The sequence below is a fragment of the Ammospiza caudacuta genome, chromosome 6, assembly GCF_027887145.1.
Source record: "Ammospiza caudacuta isolate bAmmCau1 chromosome 6, bAmmCau1.pri, whole genome shotgun sequence".
Lineage (NCBI taxonomy): Eukaryota > Metazoa > Chordata > Aves > Passeriformes > Passerellidae > Ammospiza > Ammospiza caudacuta.
This window is the reverse complement of record NC_080598.1, coordinates 19,846,767-19,867,972: the sequence shown is the minus strand read 5'-3', so window position 1 is coordinate 19,867,972 and position 21,206 is coordinate 19,846,767. Positions and strand designations below refer to the sequence as shown.

The window sequence follows — 21,206 nt, the reverse complement described above, 5'->3', positions numbered from 1 at the left end:
CTGCAAAAGATTAAAAAAGAGAGAAGTGGGGTTAGTTCTACTGTTGAACAGCTACAGAAACCTGAGGGCAGCTGGTTCATCCAAACTCCTGTATTTGCCTTTACACTGCTCCTCCTGCATTTCCTTCCCCAGCAGCTTCATTTTGCTGCTCCATCTCCCCTGCCCTTTGGCCAGATGAGATTACAAACTCCTGGGAGAGCACTGGTCTCTCCTCAGGCCTGTGAACAGTGGTGACAAGCTCTGTGCCTGAAGGAGCCCATGTGAGCACCAACAACCTGCTGTGCTGGTGCTCACATGGGCAGTTCCTGCTCACCTGCAGAACAGGAGTCTGAGAAACAGCAAATCTGGCTGCTGCAAGAAGACAGCTGGAAAAGCTGGTGCTGCTCCTTCAAAGCCTACAGCATTCCCTGCTCTCCAGCCCTATCAGAAGGCTTCTTAAGTGAATGTCTGTGACTCCAGCTAAAAGCAGTGATAAGCACAAAAATACCTGTTTTCTCAATTCTAGGGTTACCTGGGACAGAAAGAGTTGAGTTCATGTTTTTCTGAAAACCCTTGGAAATCGAATGCATTTATGAAATAACCTTCCATTTATAAAAGCACAGAAACCACATGCCAAACAAGACATTTATCTCCATGGCATATTGTGACTTCTCATCTCCAATCTGTAAAGTGTTTGCTGTAATCACTAGTGTTCCTCTCACTTGTTTTCTAAATAGACTCTCAACCAAACCCTGGACCAAGGATTCGGTAGGAAGGACAGTGGGTCAAGCACTTTGGTCTTTTAGGCTATGTGGTCAAACATCCATGTGTTCCTACAGGTAAAAAATCTACCTAAGCAGAGACAGAAGAGCTATTTAATGGTGAGGCACAATCATAGGACAATACTTGCTGTCCATTAAAATGTAAAAACAAGGAAGAGATGCCAGTTCTTTTTTAATGTCAGGCTGTCTTCATTGAAGTGATTTTTAAGGATCTGTAAAGTCAAGACAAGCCCACCTTTGCAGATGACTGCATTAAGTTTGCTGTCAAAACTCATTGAGATCTCATCCAAAGGAAACAGACTTCACATTTTGGCTCTTAACACACTTAAATAATCTTCCAGCTGTGTTCCTGTCTGAGATACATGCAGGCTTAATTTTTGCTGTGAGGATGTGATACACATCTTTCCTGGAATGGTGTTTGAAGTTTCAGTCCTCTTCTTAAAGGAAATATGATCACTCAGTTTTCTCTCTTCATGGGCTCTTTACTGATCTGTTTATTAAACCCATCTTCAGAGAGATTCATCATCCACATAATCCCTCCTGGAGCAGGCAGAGACCAAGCTGTGCTTTCCGCAGGAAAGCAGCACTTTAACTTTGGTCACCAGCACTGCCACTGCTCACTGGCTTAAACTTGTGTTGAGTCTTGTCACACGTCTCTCTAAATTGTAAATTAAGACTAGAGGGACGTCAGAAAGGCCACCATGAGGAAAGCTTGGTGACAGCAGCACAATACACCCTTACAGCCCCATGATGCACTTACAGAGATGTGCAGAAAGCACTGCAGGTGTCTGGCAGGGAACAGATGGTCACACCTTCATTCATTCCAGTGTTAATGAGAAAGGTGGGCTTCATGGTTTAAGAGGAGATGCCTGTGACATCTTTTTAAATAATACAACATAGAACGTCTTTCTAAAGAATACGAAGACAGAATGAAACCAAACTAAAGGACTAATTCTCATAGCTGCTCTACAAGGGGATGTTTTAGGATGTGAGAATCAGTTGTTCCTCAGTGCAAGGCTCTTAATACAGAGGGGTTGCTCGGTTAGATAACAGTTCCTGGTTGTCAGACTATTTCTGTTTTCAAACCCTTGCATTTGCTACATTTAGTGGTTTCTGGGTTTTGTTTGGCTGGGGAGGGAGGGGGCGAGGATTCTGGCATTCAAGGATAAATTGATTTTTTTTTTTTTTTTTTAGTTAAATTATAGTTCTAGTAACAGTCATGCAGAAAATACCTTCAGCTTCTGAGACTGGTTTGACAAACCGCATTAACCACACTCGGGGAAAAAAGTTATCAGTGAGAAGCAGTTTGGATAGAGTTTCTGTCTTTGCTGTAGTTCATGATAATTAAACCAAGGGCCCCAGGTTAGGGCTGTGCCACATCAGCTAAGAGCAGTCTTCTGTGAGGAGGAGGAGGAGGGAAGAGAGAGACAAAGAGGCCAAAGACAGTCTGTCAGAGTCAGGCTGTGGAGGGAAACCACAGAAGGAAGCAAGACACAGAGACTGAGGTAAGTCTTCCATCACATGGGAATGGGTGAGGTGTGCCTCATCCTCGCTGCAGCATCTCTTCCCCATTTCAAGAGAATAAACAAAAATTCAACACTAAATATATTTCACAAGTTTGCTACTGCAAACAACACTACACTGTCCTTTGGCAGAATCCAAAGCCTCTCATTTTCACACAAATGTCAATTCTCTATTGGATCAGTACACGCAGCCACCTGGAGTCTTTTAAATAGATTGTGTAAGTCTTTCCACAACTGCCTGGTGCTGGAACTGAAGCACTTCAGACAAAAGCTTCCTGAAGAATCCCATGCTCTGCCCCTATCCAAAACTTTGGCTCATTTCATAAAATCCTCTTGGTTATCACCACAGAACCTGCAAAATACCCAGAATCACTGTTATCAAAGGATTTATTCACACCACTGAAACCTGAATGTCAAATTGCCCTGTGCAGCACAAACATAAAATCTAGCCTTAAAAATGTCATTTTGAACTGGGCCATGTATCCCTCTCCAATTAGGCAGAACTTAGGTTCTAGTGACTTACTCAAATTAATTCAGTCATGCTTAATCTAGGCTGTAAAACTGTAAGTTTAGTTTGGGAACTATCAATACCAGCCCATAGTGTAAAGTATTTTCTTTTTAAACTTACAAAGCTGGAGCATAATACAGCAGTATGAAAAAAACCTTGGTTTAGAAACACAATTACATATGATTAAGACTCAACCAAGGATACTTCCATATTCCACACAAACCAAAGCTTGTTCACAACTACCAGGATTACCAAATAGTGCAAAGTTCAGGAATAAACTTCCTTCCCTCTGCTCAGGCCTACATCCAAGCTCACTGCTGTTTCAAAAACCTCTTAAGAAAACACCAGCTGGACTCAACTCCAAAGGCACAAAGTGACACATCCATTACCTCCTTTTTGCGAGCTCTTCTCATTCAAGATGCTTTCCTTAATTTTTCATTTTATGTTTAAAGTACACGAATAAAAAAATGTCAAGAACAGTAGTTTTACTGTTCTCTTTAGGAAACATCAAAATTCATCACCTGCAAATGACTGTTTATTGGAAAACATAACTAAGTGTCATCTAAGACCGCAAAAAGAACAGAATTTTCCAAACAGAGCTATAGGCACTCCAAATCCTGATTAAAGTTTACATGAGTCTTTCTTCAAAAATTAGAGAATTCTGCTAAATTTGTCTTAACATGTCCATGCCACACCAACTGTATCACCCAAGCAGCTGCAGAAGTAGCTGTTATGCAGCAGTCTGGTGGATTACAGCTGTCCACAAGTCCTGTCTATCAGTACTTAAATGCTAACTAAGGAAAGAAATCTCTTTAGGGAACCCAAAGGGACAGCACTTCTCCCCCCAGTCTAACTGCTTTGTTAAGATCAAAGAAAATTGCCAATTTCCCAACTTGCTTTCTTATCCCATGTCAGTTAATAATGATCCTCCTCTAATCTTTCTCTGTCATTTCCTTCTTGATCAGATGCTCAGTAATTTCTTGGTTTAAAAACCAAGAAATCTTCAAATCACCACCAAAGTTTAGTTTTAATACCATTTTGAGGAATGCTATTCCCATTTCAGAGCAGACTCTGTCTGTAAGACTCAAAGCTGATTCACGGTACAAATACTAAAGATGTGCTTCAGTGCAGACCAACACGGTTTGTTTGGAAAGAAGCACGCATGAAGCAATCTGATTTAGCTGAAGAAGGACCAGGACTCTGCCTCCACATCCCAGTGGGGATGTGCTTCATAACCTGAGGTAGTTCACTTCAGAATTGTACCAGGCATCCAGGCTGATCATACAGAGGGAAGAATAATGATTTATTAAATGCCAAACTTCCCTACACTGACCATGTTATTTTAGATAATCTCTACAAGTTCAGGATTCCTTTTTTCCAGAGCAAATCAGCACAGCTAAAATAATTTCTTGCTGTCCCCAGCAAGCTGTACAGCTTCTCACATTGCATCTGAAACTGAAATCTCTTCAAAGACAACTGATGATACTTTGATCACCCTTCTCCATCCTCCACACCACACTAACCATTGGGATGAATGGCTGTTTACTTCTTCTTATGGAAGGAAATGTCATCAGTGGGTTTTCTCATTTTAGTCTGGCACATTAAAATGGAAGTAAGAGTAACTTTAGAAAGTTAAAGAAGTTATTTTAAAAGCCTATAGTGGTGATGACCAGAGCTGCAGGTAGAACTGCCATCACTCCCTCTGGATCATGCACCAGTTTCAGATTCCAACCAAATCTCAAACACTCCAATTTCCATTGGAAAATTTACAGAACAGGTCTGACAGGCCTCACATGGCAAATCTGTCTCTGTTCACAAACTTCGAAACTCACAAGCCTCTCAAGTCTGTGAGGATGAAAATCACCATGGATCAAGAACCTTACAGGACAAAGACACATATTTTCTGATTAATGTGGTGGGATTTTGTGGGCTTTTTTTAGCAACTGACCCCATGCCTTACACAAGGTTAGCTGCTATAATCCTAGTAATCCCCACAAATTCAGAAGAGAATTTGTGCCAAATTCCACTGTTGCCAATCCAGCTGTGACACGGTCCATTAGTGTTGGTGAGAGTACAGCTCTGCAGTCCACAGCAATGCACACAAAAAATGACAGAAAAAGAAAAAAAAACTGTTTTAAGGAACATCAAAACCAAAGATGCCCACAGAAATATTACAAAATTATATTAAAAACAACACTCAAGGGTTTGGGGTTATTTTCTAGTAACTTGGCTTGCATTTTACAATTTGTATAGTTCACAATCTGGAAAAGTTTGGGGTTTAAATGGTGCACTCCCAACTAGAACATTTTACATAGATTACTGTCTGTAACAGCAACACCAAATTCCAAGTACACCTCTACACACTGAACTAGCTGATCTCTCAAACTATCTGGGCCTTTGAGTTTTTATCCTGTAATTTTAAAATATCTTTTTGAAGTGGTGTGTTTCAAAACACGCACCACTATACGAAGTGCTATAAAGTGAAGTAATCCTACCAAAAACTACTTTTTTGGCACTCTAAGGATGAGGGTTAGCTTCTTAAAAGACAAAATTGGAGAGGCAGTAAGACAACATTGTACCAGAGTCCTTCAGGCCAAACTTTATGAACACTGTTTTTATTCTTCCAGCGAATAAGGGCTTAGAATTCAGAATTAAAGGTGTACTGGATGTTTGCATTTTAGCTTCTCTCCTCCTCCCTTCCTTGGGAGTCAAAGGGGATGTGAGAGGAACAGAAGAGGGAGTAAAACACATTAAGGCAAAAAAATTCCAATATTGGAGGTCTCTCCCTCTAATGTACTCCCTTTGCAGAAAGGAAAAACACAGGGATTCCATGCACAGAAAGCTACAGGTTTGTAAGGTAAAGCAGGTCAGCTGCTTACAGATATACCTTTTACCTTTATAGGCTTTTTATGTGGCCCTTTACTGGAAAGAAATTATCAGTTAATTTCTGGTTACAAACATTCTGCGTAAGCATGGGAGTCCTGAACCCATTCATAGCAGGAAGGAAACAGTTTTATGAGCTGAAATTTACGAGTCCAAGTGACAAGAACAATGAAGCAGCAGGTTACGCCAGTTCTTACGGGTCAGGAACAAACTCTTGAAGGCTGTCCAGTTTCCTACCCAGCAGCCCACTGCATTTTCTCCTCAGTTAAGAGCAAGAATTGGAAACTTAGAAGGACTACAAAGCTTAAATCCCTTCTTGGTAATTCAGTGTCTTTGTTTACTTGTACAGCATGCACAAAAAGGGGAATAACAGCTTCCTTCAAACATCAGTCAAGCTGCCCTTTCTTTGAGAACACCGCTAGAGATGATGTTTGTATTTCCCCTCTTTCTTTAAAACAGCACAAGATTAGCACCTCTGGAGGTTTTTCTGCAACCCCATGTCCTGTTTTAACCCAGATCACTGCTTAGTCTTCAGCTGGAAATGCCATGTGACAGCACACAAATCCTGGATGTACACATCCACGCTCAGGATTGGGAAAGAAAAGAACATCAGCATGGGAAAGGAAGCTGTGCAAGGTACTGGAAAGCAAGTCCAAATCCCAGTGCAGCATTCAGTGCAATTGTTCTCAGATTGCTGTGCACAGTGCTTTTCTCCAGGGCTGCAGAAAGGAAGGAGACCAAGCTTTTTAAGGCAGTCTCCATTCCAATCTCCTCTTGCCACAGGTCTCTGACAGACCTCTCTGACCTCAGCTTCATTCTTCCCCTCTCCTGCCCCGGGTCAGCTCCAGGGCTTGGTTGCTGCACAGGTCTAAGGGGGCTGCACAGCATAAAGCATCTTTGGCAGCATTTCTGGCCCTGCTGCTTCATTTTTGTTCTGTTTTTAAAAGTTACTAATAGTTTATTTAAGAGGAGGAGGAAAGAAGAATGTACCCCACATGCCAGGGAAACTTTTTCTTTGGGATTCTCATAGTGGCTCTTTGCCTTAAAAGGGAATCTTTGCTTGGCCTCCGGATGCTCTGCTGTAAACAGTCGGTGCCAAGGCATGGCAGGCATGTTAAGGATGACAAGTGCCATAACATTATTTCATAATGCTGCTTCTCAACAGAAAGCCCAAAACATTCTGTAGGGCCAGACTGAGCTCCAGCTGGTGCTGCTGGAAAAGCAAGGAGAACATGGGGCACCTGCACCGTGCCACGTCTGGTACATCAGACCCTTCTGTAGGACCCCACCCACCCACCTGCTGGTGAAGGGCTGGAGCACAAGTCTTACAGGGAACAGCTGACTGAGCTGGGGCTGTGTGGCCAAGAGAAAAGGAGCCTCAGGCTGCCTCACCACTCTCTACAACTGCCTGAAAGGAGGCTGCAGCAAGAAAAGGTCTCTTTTCCCAGGTGACAATGGACAGGACAAAAGGAAATGGCCTCAAGGCTGTGTATCACGAAAACCTTCTTCACCAAAGAGTTATCAGGCACTGGAGCACACTGCCCAGAGAACTGGTGGAGTCACCATCCCTGGAAGTATTTATGATGTGTGGATATGGTTTAATGGCAGACTCAATGACCTCAAGGGTCTTTTCCATCCCAGACAGCTATGATTCTTCTTACCTCCCTGGTACATCACCTCCCAGCACAAACTGGGTGTTTGCCCACAGAGGTGTCTCAGAGGCACATCAACTCCTTGTCCCCCACCTTGTCTCCAATGCAGCTCTGGGAAGAAGGCTGCAGAGGCAGGGCCAGGCACGCCACAGCTCAGCTAATGCTACAAAAATGCACAGAGTGCATTCTTGTGGTGGAACACTGGAGCTCCCTTTCTTCCCTGGGCCTACCTGCCAGAACTCCTCCCCCAGACTGAACAGGGGTTTCCAGCTTCCTGACTGCACAGTCCTTGCCCTCTCCAGGTTCCCCTCCAGATAACACAACTGGGACACCAGGGAAGCCATGTCCAATGGGAAACAAACAGATTCCTTTTTTCTAGGAGCCAGTGATGTCATTTAAATGAAACAATTCACTAGAAGGAACAAAATTATCTAAGCAATATGCAGTTGTTCTTCATTTTGAAATGCTCTCTTTTACCTTGGTGGCAAAAAGCCACAATGCATCCCAATCAGGAGGTGCCAGCACGAAGGCTCAGCAAGATTCATTTCCTCAGCAATTTACTACCATCCAGATTTCTGGTAATTTGTGGAATAGGAAACAAAAAGGACTAATTTTTCCTACTTTCAACATCTCTACATGGAGCCAAATAAGGTCTGTGGTAACAGAGATTCAGTAGATCATGGACTAAGTGTTGTAACAATTAATTTACTCAATGCTTACAACAAACCACACAGCAGAGAACTGAGTCAGAGGTGCCCAAGTCCCAAGCCTGGGAATGACATGGAGTGGTGGCTATTGTTTTTGTTGTTTTTTAAGTCTCCACTTGGCAAACTGTCTGAAAGGAAGCCAAAACTGAGCAGAAAGAGGGTAAACCCCAAATCCCTGCTTGAGAAGGCGTCTCATACATTCTCCCGTGCTTGCAATTCCTCCTTCCTGGAATGGCACTCAGAGCAGACCCTGGTGTGGGGACAGGAGAAGCCACCCCATGCTGACTCTTTAGGACATGTCTGCCCAGCCATTCATCAGCTGAAATTGCAGGCTGGCGCTGTGGTCTGGGCTTTGTCTTGTTAACACACAGCTCATTTCAGTCCCCAGGCAAACACTCCAAACCCATCAGGCCCATACACAATACCAAGATAAGGATGCTCCTGTATCCTTGCCTCCCTTAGAGGAAAAATGCCATTAGTATTCAAGCAAACAAATGCTTCCTCAGCAGCCTCCACTGGTAAATATCCTCCCATACTGCAGCCACACAGCAGGGCCAGGATTCATTTCAGCACAGATATCTGCACATGTGAATGTTTACATCTCAGCTAGTTCTCCAAGGCCCGCTGGAAACCAGCAGAGATAAATAGCTCCTTCTCTAAAACAAAAAATACTGCAGTCCAAGGCAGAGCTCTACAACATACCTTATGTTTCTCTAATTAAAACACACAGAGAAAGGAGAAAATATGCCCTCAACTGAAAGCAGACAATGGCAGAGCCTGGTTGTTACATGTGCTGCAGTGGAAAGGTCACCCACAGAGCCTTGAGAACAAGTGATCTGCGCCAAGATTTGAAAGCAAGTTCTGGAGAGGCTTTTAACATCTTTTTCACTCTGAGGAAGACAAATATAGATCTGTCAGGTTTGTTATTATATTAAGAGCAGCATTTTTTCAATTTGACAATTTGAAACTGTGGAGGCCAGAAATACTACCTGCAGACAACAAGAAAAAACAATGTAATGGAAAAAAAGTTTTATCTCTCTTTTAAAGTTTTTAAACTCTCCAAATTTAAAGAAAAATTTAATGTACTGTAATAAAATCACAAAAAAATTCTCAATTAACAAATCTACTTCCTGTGTCTTTTCTGATATGTCTATTAATTTAATCAGTGATTTTTTTATCCTCTAATCTCCTATTGGAACACAGAGTTATTTTGACTTTTACGTCATTATTAAATTCAGGTTTTGGCAGCAACTGCTCCTCCTGGCTACTCTGATAGAGCCCTGTTATCTCTAGATGAGCACATCCAGTACCCTGTGGTGCACCTTTGTGGGGAGGGAGTTCACCACCAGAGCACATAAATCACTGAAGGCACTGTTATGTCCCAACCCTGATGAGGTTTGTAGAGCTGGAACACTGCAAAGCTACCTTTTTATTTCTAAACCAAGCAAATTTGATTTGGAAACCTCATGGCCTTGTAAATGTGGGATTTCACAACATACCTTGCACAGAGTTGCTTTTCAGGATGGAACTGTGCTTTAATTGCTGGGAATTATTTCACCATGGCAACCTGGCTTCAGCAATCAGACTTCTTGCTATATAGCCCAAGATATACAAATGCAGACAGCTCGTTCTGTTCAGAGAGTACCAGGGTGCAGACAAGTTTGCCTTTGTAAAAAATGGTTTCATTTCCTCATTGCCATCTTGCCTTGCAAGCTCTCTTTGTATGACAACAACCAAAAATTATCTGACAATACAGACTAGTTTCATGCACCACTGTAGCCTAAAGAGAACCTTCCACTGCAAAACCATGTTAGATATGGAGGTAGCTTACCTACATACTGTGTTCTGGAAGATGGGTGCATACAGTGTCTCCTGTACTTGCAATGTGAAATTACAACTATTTAGGCACAAAAGGTGTCTTGCATCAGAAGGACAAGTTAGTTATTTCTGTAGGGAAGGGACTGAAAATAAGTTCAGCACCTGCCTTCCTGCTACAGTTCCACCTTGGAAAACAACACCTTTATCACACAGTGGGCAGGACTTCAACAGCTGAAACCTTCACATAAACTCTGTCTGCTTTCCATCTAAAAAAATGTGGTTTAATGAGACAGAAATGTGCTAGGGCACACCTAGCACATACTCACAACTGAGAGTGCACACGGAATCACAGGTATCAACACAGCTACTTCAAACACCTCAGCTTTCTTTGCAGGAGCTTCAGTACACAGTATAAACTAGGATACACACCATGGGGGCAAAAATAAAAAACCTAACTTGTTTTCACTATTCATAAGCAATTTTGCATGCCTGCACCTGCCACCTCAGTGTTAAAGCATCTGTACTAGCACACACACGTGCATCTTGCTGCATTGAGATACACAGCTGGGGGGAATTCAATCACCTATCACTCATTAGTTATTGAGCAGGCTGGGCAAAGAAATACCAATGTGCAAAAGCAGCCCCACCTAAAATTTTCATCCTCTGTATCAAGCTCCACAAACTCATCTCTTACACTTCAAATTAACCACAGCATTTTAATAAGGAAGAAAATTTATTCAATAGAAAATATTATGGGTCAAGGTCACTTTTCAATGGCGGAGATAAAAAAATTTCCCCCTTTTGTTAATATTTTGGCTTTAATTTAAACCCAAGTCAGTTCAGTTAAGTCCCATCTTTCCTGGCAAGTTTTAGATCCTGAGAGCAGAAGCAGGGCCTTTCAGCTTTAGTGTGAACTATCTTGTTAAACTTAAAAATTGAAGGCCATAGAAGGCATAAATTGTGTGTCTCCTCACACGGTCAGAAGGTCAGTGGGAAAAGGAATCAATGCATTTTCTTAACTAGGTAACTTTCATTAACAAATGATACGTACAAACTTTCACTAGTGTAACCATGCAGTTAATTTTTAAAGATTTCTGACAGAATGATGCAATGCTCTGCTCAGTTTTGTCAACAACAGCACACAGCTGTTTCAGAATTTCTTAGAAAACATCACATTGTAGCTTTTCTGTACAACAGAGGAAGGAAAGTATCTATTTAAAACACAAACTATGGATTCACAGGCCAAAGTAAAGAACATTTGAATGACTGATTGAAAAAAATACTAGGATGGGTAATGGTTTAATTACTGGTACAGTTAGATCACTGTTAATTAGCTAGTGGGACAGCAGTGATTCCCAACCCTAATTTATTACTTTTCCAAATACAGCACAGGAGACTGAAAAGCAAGTGGAGACACCTTTACAGATATCATGATCCACCAGAAATCAGGAAAAAAACCATAGATATACCCAAACTTGTAGTGTTACCTCCAAGAACCTGTTAAAATACAAATTCAGTCTTTTAGTTAAATGCTGAAAGCACAACCAAGAAATTGGTTAAGGAAAACGAGTAGTTTTCAAAAACAAATACTAAAATTAGATGCACAGTTGCATACTAAAGTTGTTTTGTTCCCTTGGCTGCATGAGCAAATGACAAAAAGGATCTTTAACCATTCATGTGGGATTTGCAACTGATCACTTCATAGAAGTGAGACCAACACCAGAGACATTCCTCAAAACCCATTATGAAGCCACACTTCTGCCCCAGCTTTTGCAACTCAGAGTCACTCCTCAAAGCAAGGGATGATTATGTGTGGATTTAAAAATGTACTGATTTGAATGATATACCTAGACAAGAAAAAACCTTTCTGTGCTGTAAAGCAACAGAAAAACAACTATTTCAGTTGAGAGATAACAGAGCTTCCCCTCTGTCCCACACAGAATGTGGTCTCAAGACCAAAGCTTTATCTTCTCCCTACATGATTCTAAAGAAATTTATCAGTCACATCAAAACTGGGGACTCTGTAAAAGAAGGAATCAGCAAAGCCTCTTTATCAGAATTTTCCTTTCCCTGTTGTGCTAAATGCATCCTGCTGACAGCCAGCACCTTCCCTGTAAGGCTGTGCTGTTCTGAGCCTGGGATGTGTGGACAGCCTGGCCTGAGGAGCAGATCTGGATGGCTGGGTGTGATGGAGCCCGCAAGGTGCACCTCATGTCATCCCACCTGTGTGGAGTTACATAAACCAACAATGAAGAGACCCAAACCTTCCTTCTTCAGTAACTCCATGTACTTTGGGTGGTGTGCCAGGACTACTTTTTCCAGATAGTAAGCTAAGAATTTTAATATTGTGCCACTACCTGCCCTTCTGAGGACAGCTGCACTCACTGCTGATTTTTCTTTTTTTAAAAATAAAAGGAATCACACAGACATCCACAGCGTTCCTTTCACCTGGGGAGCATCTGTTACCACGTGTTCCTGCTGTCTGAGCAGAACCACTTCTAGACTTATTTCTGTACCAGACAGAAAAGAACTTGAAAAATTAACAGAGCAAAATTTTCTGACCAACTCAAGCAACCTGGCTTCAGTGCTAATGGGCTCCCATTCACTCAAAGAAGCAGGTTGGTTCTTCAGAAAGCTGGAAGAAAGGGTTAATTCATATATCCAATCCTCCTGCCAGAGACTAGGTGCTGGCAGCTCTTAAAAGAAATGCAACATCTCTTCTCTGACAGCAATTTGCTGAAGTTTTAGTTAAGATTCTGTTGAACCCCACAGCACCAGGAATTAAGAAAATAATTCAAAAATTCCCCTCAATAAAACAACACTTATATACAAACTTATATAAATAACACAAAATAACAAACTCAGTTTTGGTGTAGTCACAGTACAATAGAGGAACAGATAGATTTTGCCTCAGCCATCTTACAGAGAGGACAACTGATAGGAGATCACATTCCTAACACCACGCCTCTTCAAAAAAAATCAAGAATGGCAAGAGAAAAGCTCTTCTACAGAGGACTTTTTTTCTCCTAAAAACCTACCTGGTAAAGTCTTGGAGTGAACAGACATTTGAGATCCCAGAGAAGAGCAGACAGAAATTGTGTGGAATAGATAACTTTCCCATAAAGAGCAGCACCAGAAACTATGGGCTATTGCAACATAGGAAAAAAAGAGAAACTAGGAACTGTAGTCAACTCCCAGAAGGATGAATGTTGCACACTCATACTTTGCTCATATATAAATGAAATACTCTTCAGACTGAAACAAGCAGCTAAAATCTGGAACAAATCCTATATGCATACCAAGAAAACAAGATAAAAGGGTGAATAATTTCACAAGTCTGAGGATATAGTCAAATCTATTCTTTGTAAAGTGTCCAGGAGGCAACTTCAGTAAAAAAAGAAGCAAGCATACTTTTACCTCTAAACAAGAGGAAAATGCTATTAAACCTTGGCCAGGAGCCCTTTCTGTACGAGCTCTGGAGACACCTTAGAGGGTTGTTTCAACAGAGAGAATTTTAGCAGTGCTCTCCCTCTGGCTATCACTTCACAGGATGTGGAACACATAAGCTAAATACAACTTCATGCTGTAAATGCCTCTGAAGAAAGACACCAAGTTCTTCATTAAGGTAATACACTGTACATGGTTCAGCAATGTTCACAAGGCTTCACAGAGGATTATCCCAAAGAACCAGAGGAGTGCCTGGCATGCTGAACCCACCTGTGAGACACAGCATAGAGCACAGCTCCAAGTCCTGAGCTCCAGCAAGAGCCCCAGTCACGGCATGGCTTTGCCAGAGGCATCCACCAGCTTCCTGGGTGACTGAACATCAAGCAGAGCACTACAAGTTTTGTGTCTACAGCCAGAAGAGACTTTGCTACCTGTGTATGTGCTGGGAACACCCAGCACACACAGGGAGAGCTGCCTCTCCAGGAGGCACATCCCAGCTAGATGAGCCCATCAGGCTGGCAGTGCCACCCAGGCCTGTCTCCTGTCACCAGCTCTGTCCCAAGAACAGGACACTTGCATCAAAGAGCAATCTCCACAAGCACATCCGTGCTCTCATTCACACAGAAGAGCCACCAGAGCCCCTCCTGCCTGGTCACCCCTTGCCAAAGCACAAGATGTTACTGCCCCATAGTGTCACCAGTCCTTTCTGAGCAGCTGAGAGTCCCAAAAGGCCATCATTGTATGGGGAACCAGCTCCTGTTACAGAAATATTCAGCAGGACACAGCATGACAACTAGTGATGTCAGCTGCCCTGAACCAAACATTTTGAACTATTTCGGTACAATGGAAAATTGTGGGAGGGAGAAAGAAAAAGAACAGGATAAAAATAGCCAATGTGGCTCTGAAGAGCATTTTGCCTATAAGCCCCTTTTCCCTGCATACTGTCCTCCCTCCCTTCTCTTCTGTCTGTCCCAGGCTTTTGCATTAATCAGATTAGCTAGTGTTAAACAAGGCTCTTCTAATTACTTTCTAATACTGTGAACCAGAGACTAAATAATTGAAAAATGTTTCTGCCCAAATTAGAATAAAACACGATTGATTTTTTAAATATTTGCTTTAGTCCTGCTGATACACACAAGCGTCACCGACAACAGCTGCCTTCAGCCACGGGTGTCCAGGCAGCAGAGGAGAAGCTTCTCTGCTCCTACCCATCCATGTCCCAGTTCATGAACACTACAAGACAGCCTTGCAAGATTACCTAAAAGCCAAAATACAATGTCAAAATCAAGCTGGTTTCTTCCTCATCTTGCTATGAATTGAGAAATAGAGAAGGAATTTAATTTTTCAAAAGCTTTTGAGTGCTGGCTATAAAAATACATAGCAGCATCCAGAATGCCAACTCAAATTTGCTAATTTATCCAAATGAAACAATCATTATCACCCTATCACTGAAGACAAGTAACTACACTCTTGAAAAGCGCTTACCCAAAAAAGAGTGGGATTGGTTGTTCTATTTTTAGTTGGTATCCAAATCAATGCCTGTACAATGCTGTAAAAAGGGAGGCTCTTATGAGAAAGGGGAGGTTTAAGTTCTCCATTTCCACACTCTTCCAGGACAGTGTGTACATATAAACCATACTGTAATTTATCAAAAGATGTTACACAGTGATATCACAACTCTGTAGCCTGCATCATTCCTCTTTCCTACCACTGTATCTCTGATTAAAAGTCAACTACCCCAGAGGGACTCAGTTCCACTGGAGACCTAAAAGGAAACACACAGACTAGGATGCTGCATGGGGAACAGCCTCTGAAAACTGCCAGCACAGGACCCAAAGTGTCACAGCACTGCAAACACACTGGGCATCTGCACCAGGACTCAGGCACTGGCACAGGCAGTGAACATTTTGTCCTGAACTCAGCAGCGTGTGGCTCTGAAAAGCTTAAGGCTGGCTCTGTTACCCACTGGGACCAAAAATGGGAGAGAGGCCAGGAACCTGAGCCTTCTTTCCCTCTTGTGCTCCTTGAGGCCAGTAAAACGCAGACCTCTGCAAGGAAGCTGACAGGAATCCATGGTGCCACAAGAAACTCGGACAATTAATGAAATAATGCTAAAAAACAGAATAATATTCTAAGTTTTGACATGATACCCTTCGCCCTTTCTCCTTCTACGTCTCTCAAGAACCACGAACTCAAAGAAATCAAAATAACAAAAAACAGAAAAACTGGACCCATTTTAGGTTTTTCTTCCTCTCTAATTATGGGCTAAATAACAGCACAATTCATTACAGAAAAGGGGAAAAATTACATTAACGTATTTCAAAAACATATGAAGTGAAATGAAATTAAACAGCCCTAATTAAACACCATGTTATGGGACTTCTCAGCTATGCTGTGACTAATTTAAAGGGGAGATGACACTTTTCTACTGGTGTCTCAATTTTTTTTAATCATTACAAGTGCACAGCCTTGGTCCCATCCCTGAAGTGTTAAACACAGTTTACTAACCAATATGATGAAAGATACAAGCATCCCTAGAGTTCTTCATAGCTGAATCACAAATAATTTAAAAGAGCAATAAACCTAACCGTGGCTTTCATAAAACATTAATTAGAAAGACTGAGAACACATCTGTTGCTTTTGTTACATTTTTTCCCCCTTTCTGGTTCAGCTGTCTTTCCCCCACGCTCTTTTAAACTCTTCTCAGGTTCTCGGGACTGCTCTTCTCATGAAGTCTCTGTGCTTCCTCACACCTCCCTCCTCGTTTCCGCAGTGTATTGATTCCTCCTCTGGCAGCTGTTACTGGCACACACAGCACCCAGCAGGCAGGAGGAGTTGGACCTACTAATGAGAGCAACTTGTGTGTTAAAAGCCTCGAGTGTTAGCTGTAACTACTCACACTCAGAGTAAATAACACAACAAATCTGCTATGCAGGAAATCAAACTGATCAACTACTGCACAAGAACACCTGAGCTTTAAAATTCACAAGCAGGAGAGGGACGGGAGTGGAGGCAGTTTAGAGAGAACGCAGGCATTCTATCCCTTGTCCTCTGTGAATTTCTGCAATTCCTTGGCAGGCTGTGGAAGGCTGGGAGGAAACTGTGATCATGACAGTTCCCAGTTAGGCCTGAGAAAAGGGCCTAAAATGCAGTGGGGGCTTCTCATAACACCAGGTTGTGCACAAGCAAGATATCCTTGGATCTCATCACCAAGCCACTGGCGATGGCCTGATCAACAGAACCAAAATTACTCCATACAGAGTTTAGCATTGTATAGACTGCAAAAAACTCCATCAGCAGTTCCAGGTGGCCAAGCTTAGAAGTGGTATTTGATACATTTCCTCTGAAAGAGATAGCAAGATATCACAGTAATTTGGAATACATCTCATTTAACTTATCACTACAACTTATGTATAACCACGCGAGGTGGTCACTCTATCATTGCAGGCACTGCACCTCTGCATTCAGACACAGGACTTTTAAGGTCCCTATTCTTTTCTACCAACAATAAAGTGGACAAAGCTCAGCTGTGGGTGCCTCTGTTCAGAGAAATCCCATCCCAGCTGTCACCAACATTTTTGGCCTAAAGGAGGTCCCACGTGGCTCCTTCTTCCCCCATCACTGACAGGGCTCACACTAATATCCCATTTCTGCAATAAGGAACCTTTGACTGGATGTAGTATTTACCTGGCTCCTCACCAGTGCCCGTGCTTTCACACTGCCTGAGCTCTTTACAGAACCGGATGAGTTTATATTTTACAGAACAAAGCAAGATGACATGAAACACCTAGGGTGAGATAAGGCATCTGAAGCAGATTCTAGAGAAGAAAGAAGAGAACCAGTACGGCATCTAAATAAAGTTTTTATGATTTCACATTTCTCTCTAACCACGAGCAAAAGGAGATAACCCAGAACAAAAGGACACATTAAAAGAACATTTGCAAAACAGTAATCACTCCCATCTAGCTCAACAGCTCAACAAATTAAAGTTATGCTATTAATTCATTAGTCCAAAACATATCATAATGTGTGACAATATTTTCCTGCTTTCACAACAGTTTTATAGTACACATCGAAAATCAATCTCAGAAGAAAAGCAGAACTATGCACAATTTCTGCATGTACTCCAGGGGGAGGAGAAAGGTTGAGGTTAATGTTCCATTTTTTAAAAATCATGCACTGAACAAATTAAAAATATATGTTTCACTTGTAAGTCACAGGAACTTACCTATAGTTTAAAATAAACAGCCGTAGATGCTCAACAAAAGGTTTGGCAATTCCTCCCTACAGAGGCACCCATCTATTTACACCTGGGAGTGTTGCCAATAGAACAGCTACCAAAAACTTCAAAAGGTTCACATCATGAATAGCAAGTCGCTGGCCAAAGGATTTTATGATATGACCAGCTGTGTAACACCATATTGAATTATAGACACGCTGCACCCCAAAAATGCAAAGAAGGGGCGTTAAACTTATTAAAAAGCTGAAAGAGAAACCTCGATTTTTTAAATTAATATTTTCTACGGGAAAGTATTTTTAACAGGGAAAAAAAACCCCACTGCAGTATGGGACTTTTTAAAGAGCAAATCTAAGCAGCTGTTCCCACCAAGGCTGCTTCAAGCTCAGCGAACTCCTCTAGCTGAAGCCCCAGCCAGAGCTCAGCCGCTTTGTGATCAGAACATTCTGCTTTAATAAATGGCTCTCTTAAACTCGCTTGGGGAGAGACATGAGTCAACAGAGGAAGAGAGGGATAATGTTTCTGTTGACAAACATTTAACAATTGGCAACAGACAGTAGGAAACGGGGACGAACCCGAAAGCTTGCCAAATAAAGTTATGCTGGAGGAACAAGGCTCCTTTTAGGAGCAGCACTGCAACTCTCCACAGATTCCAGAAAAATATCTGAATACAACCAAAATAAAAAAGCTGCAGTTGTTGAAGAACGACGCTCCTAATCCTAATATTTGTGGTGACGTTTTTCCATACCAGCCAGAACGGGTCAGAACTCCTCCGAATCAAATTACTGCATATCCTTTGCCAAAGAGTCTGGTTTTGGTCTCAGTAGTCATCCACGTCTCAGTGTTCACACAAGCCCTTGTGAGCTGCATGAGCAATTTTTCCCCCTCATCTTACAACATTTCTGTAGAGGACTTGCCAAAGCATATGTAGCATCTTGGTCAGACTCCTTTTTCAGGCAAGCCAGGACCTTCACTGTCTGATTACGTCCTAGAAACTCAGTTCTCATGAAAGCGCAAACAAAACCCGACTGCCGTATTAAGGGTGAACAAATGTTCCCCTCCGAGCGCTTACTGCTGTTCCAACTTCCAGCCTCCCCGATGGCCACTCAAGATCCAGAGGGAGCCAAAAGCAGCCTCCCTCCTTCCTCCGGAGAGGAGCGGGGCTCAGCAGCGCCCGTGGCCCGGCCGGAGTTTCCACTCCGGCTCCAGCTCCCTCCTGTGCCGGGATCCCCGTGGGCAGCCGCCCTGCCCTGCCCGGCGCCGCGGCCGCCGCCGGACCCGTGCTTACCTCAGCACTTTGCCCACCGCCTGCAGGACCATCTTGCAGCTTAATCCGGGCTTGGGACTCTGGGCGAGCACGGGCCGTTCACCGGGGAGGCTGCAGTGATCCCCCACCATGGTACGGCGGTGCGGAGCGGCGATCGCGGCTCGCTCGGCCCGGGCTCCCCGCCGCGGTCCCGGCCGCCCGCCCCCGCCGGGCCGGCCCCGCCAATGGCGCTGGGGGCGGGCGGTGCCGCGGCTGCTCCGCCCGGCCCCGAACCGGCCCGAGCAGGGCCCGGCGCCGCCCCCGCGCCCCGCGGCGCTGCGGCCGCAGGGGCAGCGCGGCCCGGCCGCGTTACACAACACGGGGCAGTGCCGGCACGGACAGCGCGGCTGCCCAGCACCGGCACCGACAATGCAATCCTCCGCCCCCCTTCATGGCAGCCGGAGAATAAGCAAGGCAAAGCAGGACGGTGCCTGACGGAGCAGGACACGGGGCAAACGTTCCGCTTTGCTGTCTGCGCTACGGGCCCCGTCCGCAGTGGGGCCAGGCTGGACTCCCCGTGGGAAACGGGAATAAAGACGCCTTTTGTCAGCAAGGTTCTGCACTGCTCTCAGGACTCTGTGTGGCATGCAAGGGCCTGGGCTACTAGAGCTACAGACAGTCTTACATAGTGCATGGCAGCCCAACAGAGTTAGTGAAGAAGAAGGCGATAAACAGCACGAGATGACTTGCCATTGTGACCAGAGTTAAGAGCAAAGCACTTGGGTAATGGTCCTCAGAGGATGACTGATTAAGCAGTGTCCCCAAACACAAGGTCCATTGTGACCCACCTTCCCTTTTGCCTGGATAAAGACAAACCACTTGGCCATGTGTTTTCCTAACAGATCTTAGAAAGGCACTGTAGGTCCAGCTCCTTAGCCATGCCATGTAACCACCAGTCCTTGCCCCTTTTGGACAGGCAGCTGTGCCCACTGGTTGCATATGTAGCATTTAGAGCCAGATCACAACAAAAAATGTGACAGGTGTGGCATAACGTGACCTAGAACAGAAAGTCTTGAGTACATGACTTATTCTGACACTCTGAAGCCTGGCCCAGGACATCTCAGAGAAAACAGTGGGTTTGCCATTTTATGTGCACCTCCAAGACTGGCTGTAATCGGAAGGGGCAATTCCCCATTCAGGGTACAGCCAAGTGTTCCAGTTTGCCTACTGAACAGGCATCTTGCCCTGTGAACAGAGGGCAAACAGGCTTGTTGAATTCAGCTGAGCACAAACTGTGACACTGCTGCTGCCACCAGCCTGGCATCACCTGGTCAAAGCAGGCTGGAATGTGGCTGCTGTTTGCACAAACCCCAGAAACCGCAGCCCCGTGATGCAACCTGAAGGAACTAAGTGCTGCTGCTCAGTCCCAAAGCATCTACCCAGGCAGGGGTGTTGGTCAGCTATGCACTTTTAGTTCCATGTCCAAGTTAGGCCTCCTCACCCTTGTGAAGCAGGAGGTATTTTGATTCCCACTGTACAAGCAATCCACTTAAGATGGAGTATTAATGACTTCACTGATAGCACATAGGAAGCCTGCAGCTGAACACAGCTCGGTTTTCCACACCGAATCGTGGCACTTCATACAGGAGATAATCCAACCTGCAAAAAATCTGATGCTCTGTCAACCTTTTCCCCAAGTAAGAGCAACTTGTGACAGTAACATGACGAAGCAAGAGTCCTGGCAAATGGAGGATGGGCACCTGCCCTTGCTTTGTCCACCAGTGAAATCTGCAGAGAGAATTTAGTTTTTTAAAGAACCACCTTAAAAACAACAAGCCTGTGATACAAAGCACCTTAAGTTTTAATAAAAGTCTGTCTATCCAAAGTAAATTAAAGAAAAAATCCAGGAGTAAAACCAAAATAAATACAGCTCTGTGGCATTACAGTTGTATTAGGAAAGTTAGCCTCTCTGTGACTCTGACTGCAAAACAGTGGCTCTTCAGAGATGGAGGTTCAGTGATCTCATGCAGGTTAGGAACTGATCCTCTTCTGGTAAAACCAAAATATTGACTGAAACACAACTTTCAAACCTGATCACTTTTTACTTGGGTGCAAATAAATGGCTTATTTCTCTCTTCTGCTAGCTTCCACATCAGCTCAGCACTTTTCTTTCCCTTTTCTCAACCACGTCTCTGTGGCACCTATCAGTTTTCCTCTATTCAAGCAGTATCCTCTGTTTTGATTGACTACATGCTACAGTTTACCTGTAATACAGATTTCATACAAGTTGTGGGAAAACCCAGCATCTCTAAATCAATTTTAAATGCTTCAAAATAATAAAAATCACATTATTATAGGAAGCACAACTTAGGCATGCACACTTTATTTAAATGGCACCAACATAAATAATTTAAACCTCATGTG

The 21,206-nt window shown here is 43.4% G+C and overlaps 1 protein-coding gene across 3 annotated transcripts in view; it reads right to left on the bottom strand.

Annotated features, from left to right (window-relative positions):
* Window positions 1-21,206, bottom strand: part of MOB2 (MOB kinase activator 2) — a 108,598-nt gene that overhangs the window by 10,277 nt on the left and 77,115 nt on the right. The window contains exon 1 of one of the 3 annotated variants that reach the window (XM_058806640.1): window positions 18,825-19,028. The exons of the other annotated variants lie outside the window; for them this stretch is intronic. Within the exon in view, the coding sequence (XP_058662623.1) occupies window positions 18,825-18,934 (110 nt within the window). The 5' untranslated portion in view covers window positions 18,935-19,028. Of the gene's footprint in view, window positions 1-18,824; window positions 19,029-21,206 lie in introns of those variants that run through there. 3 annotated transcript variants of the gene reach the window in all.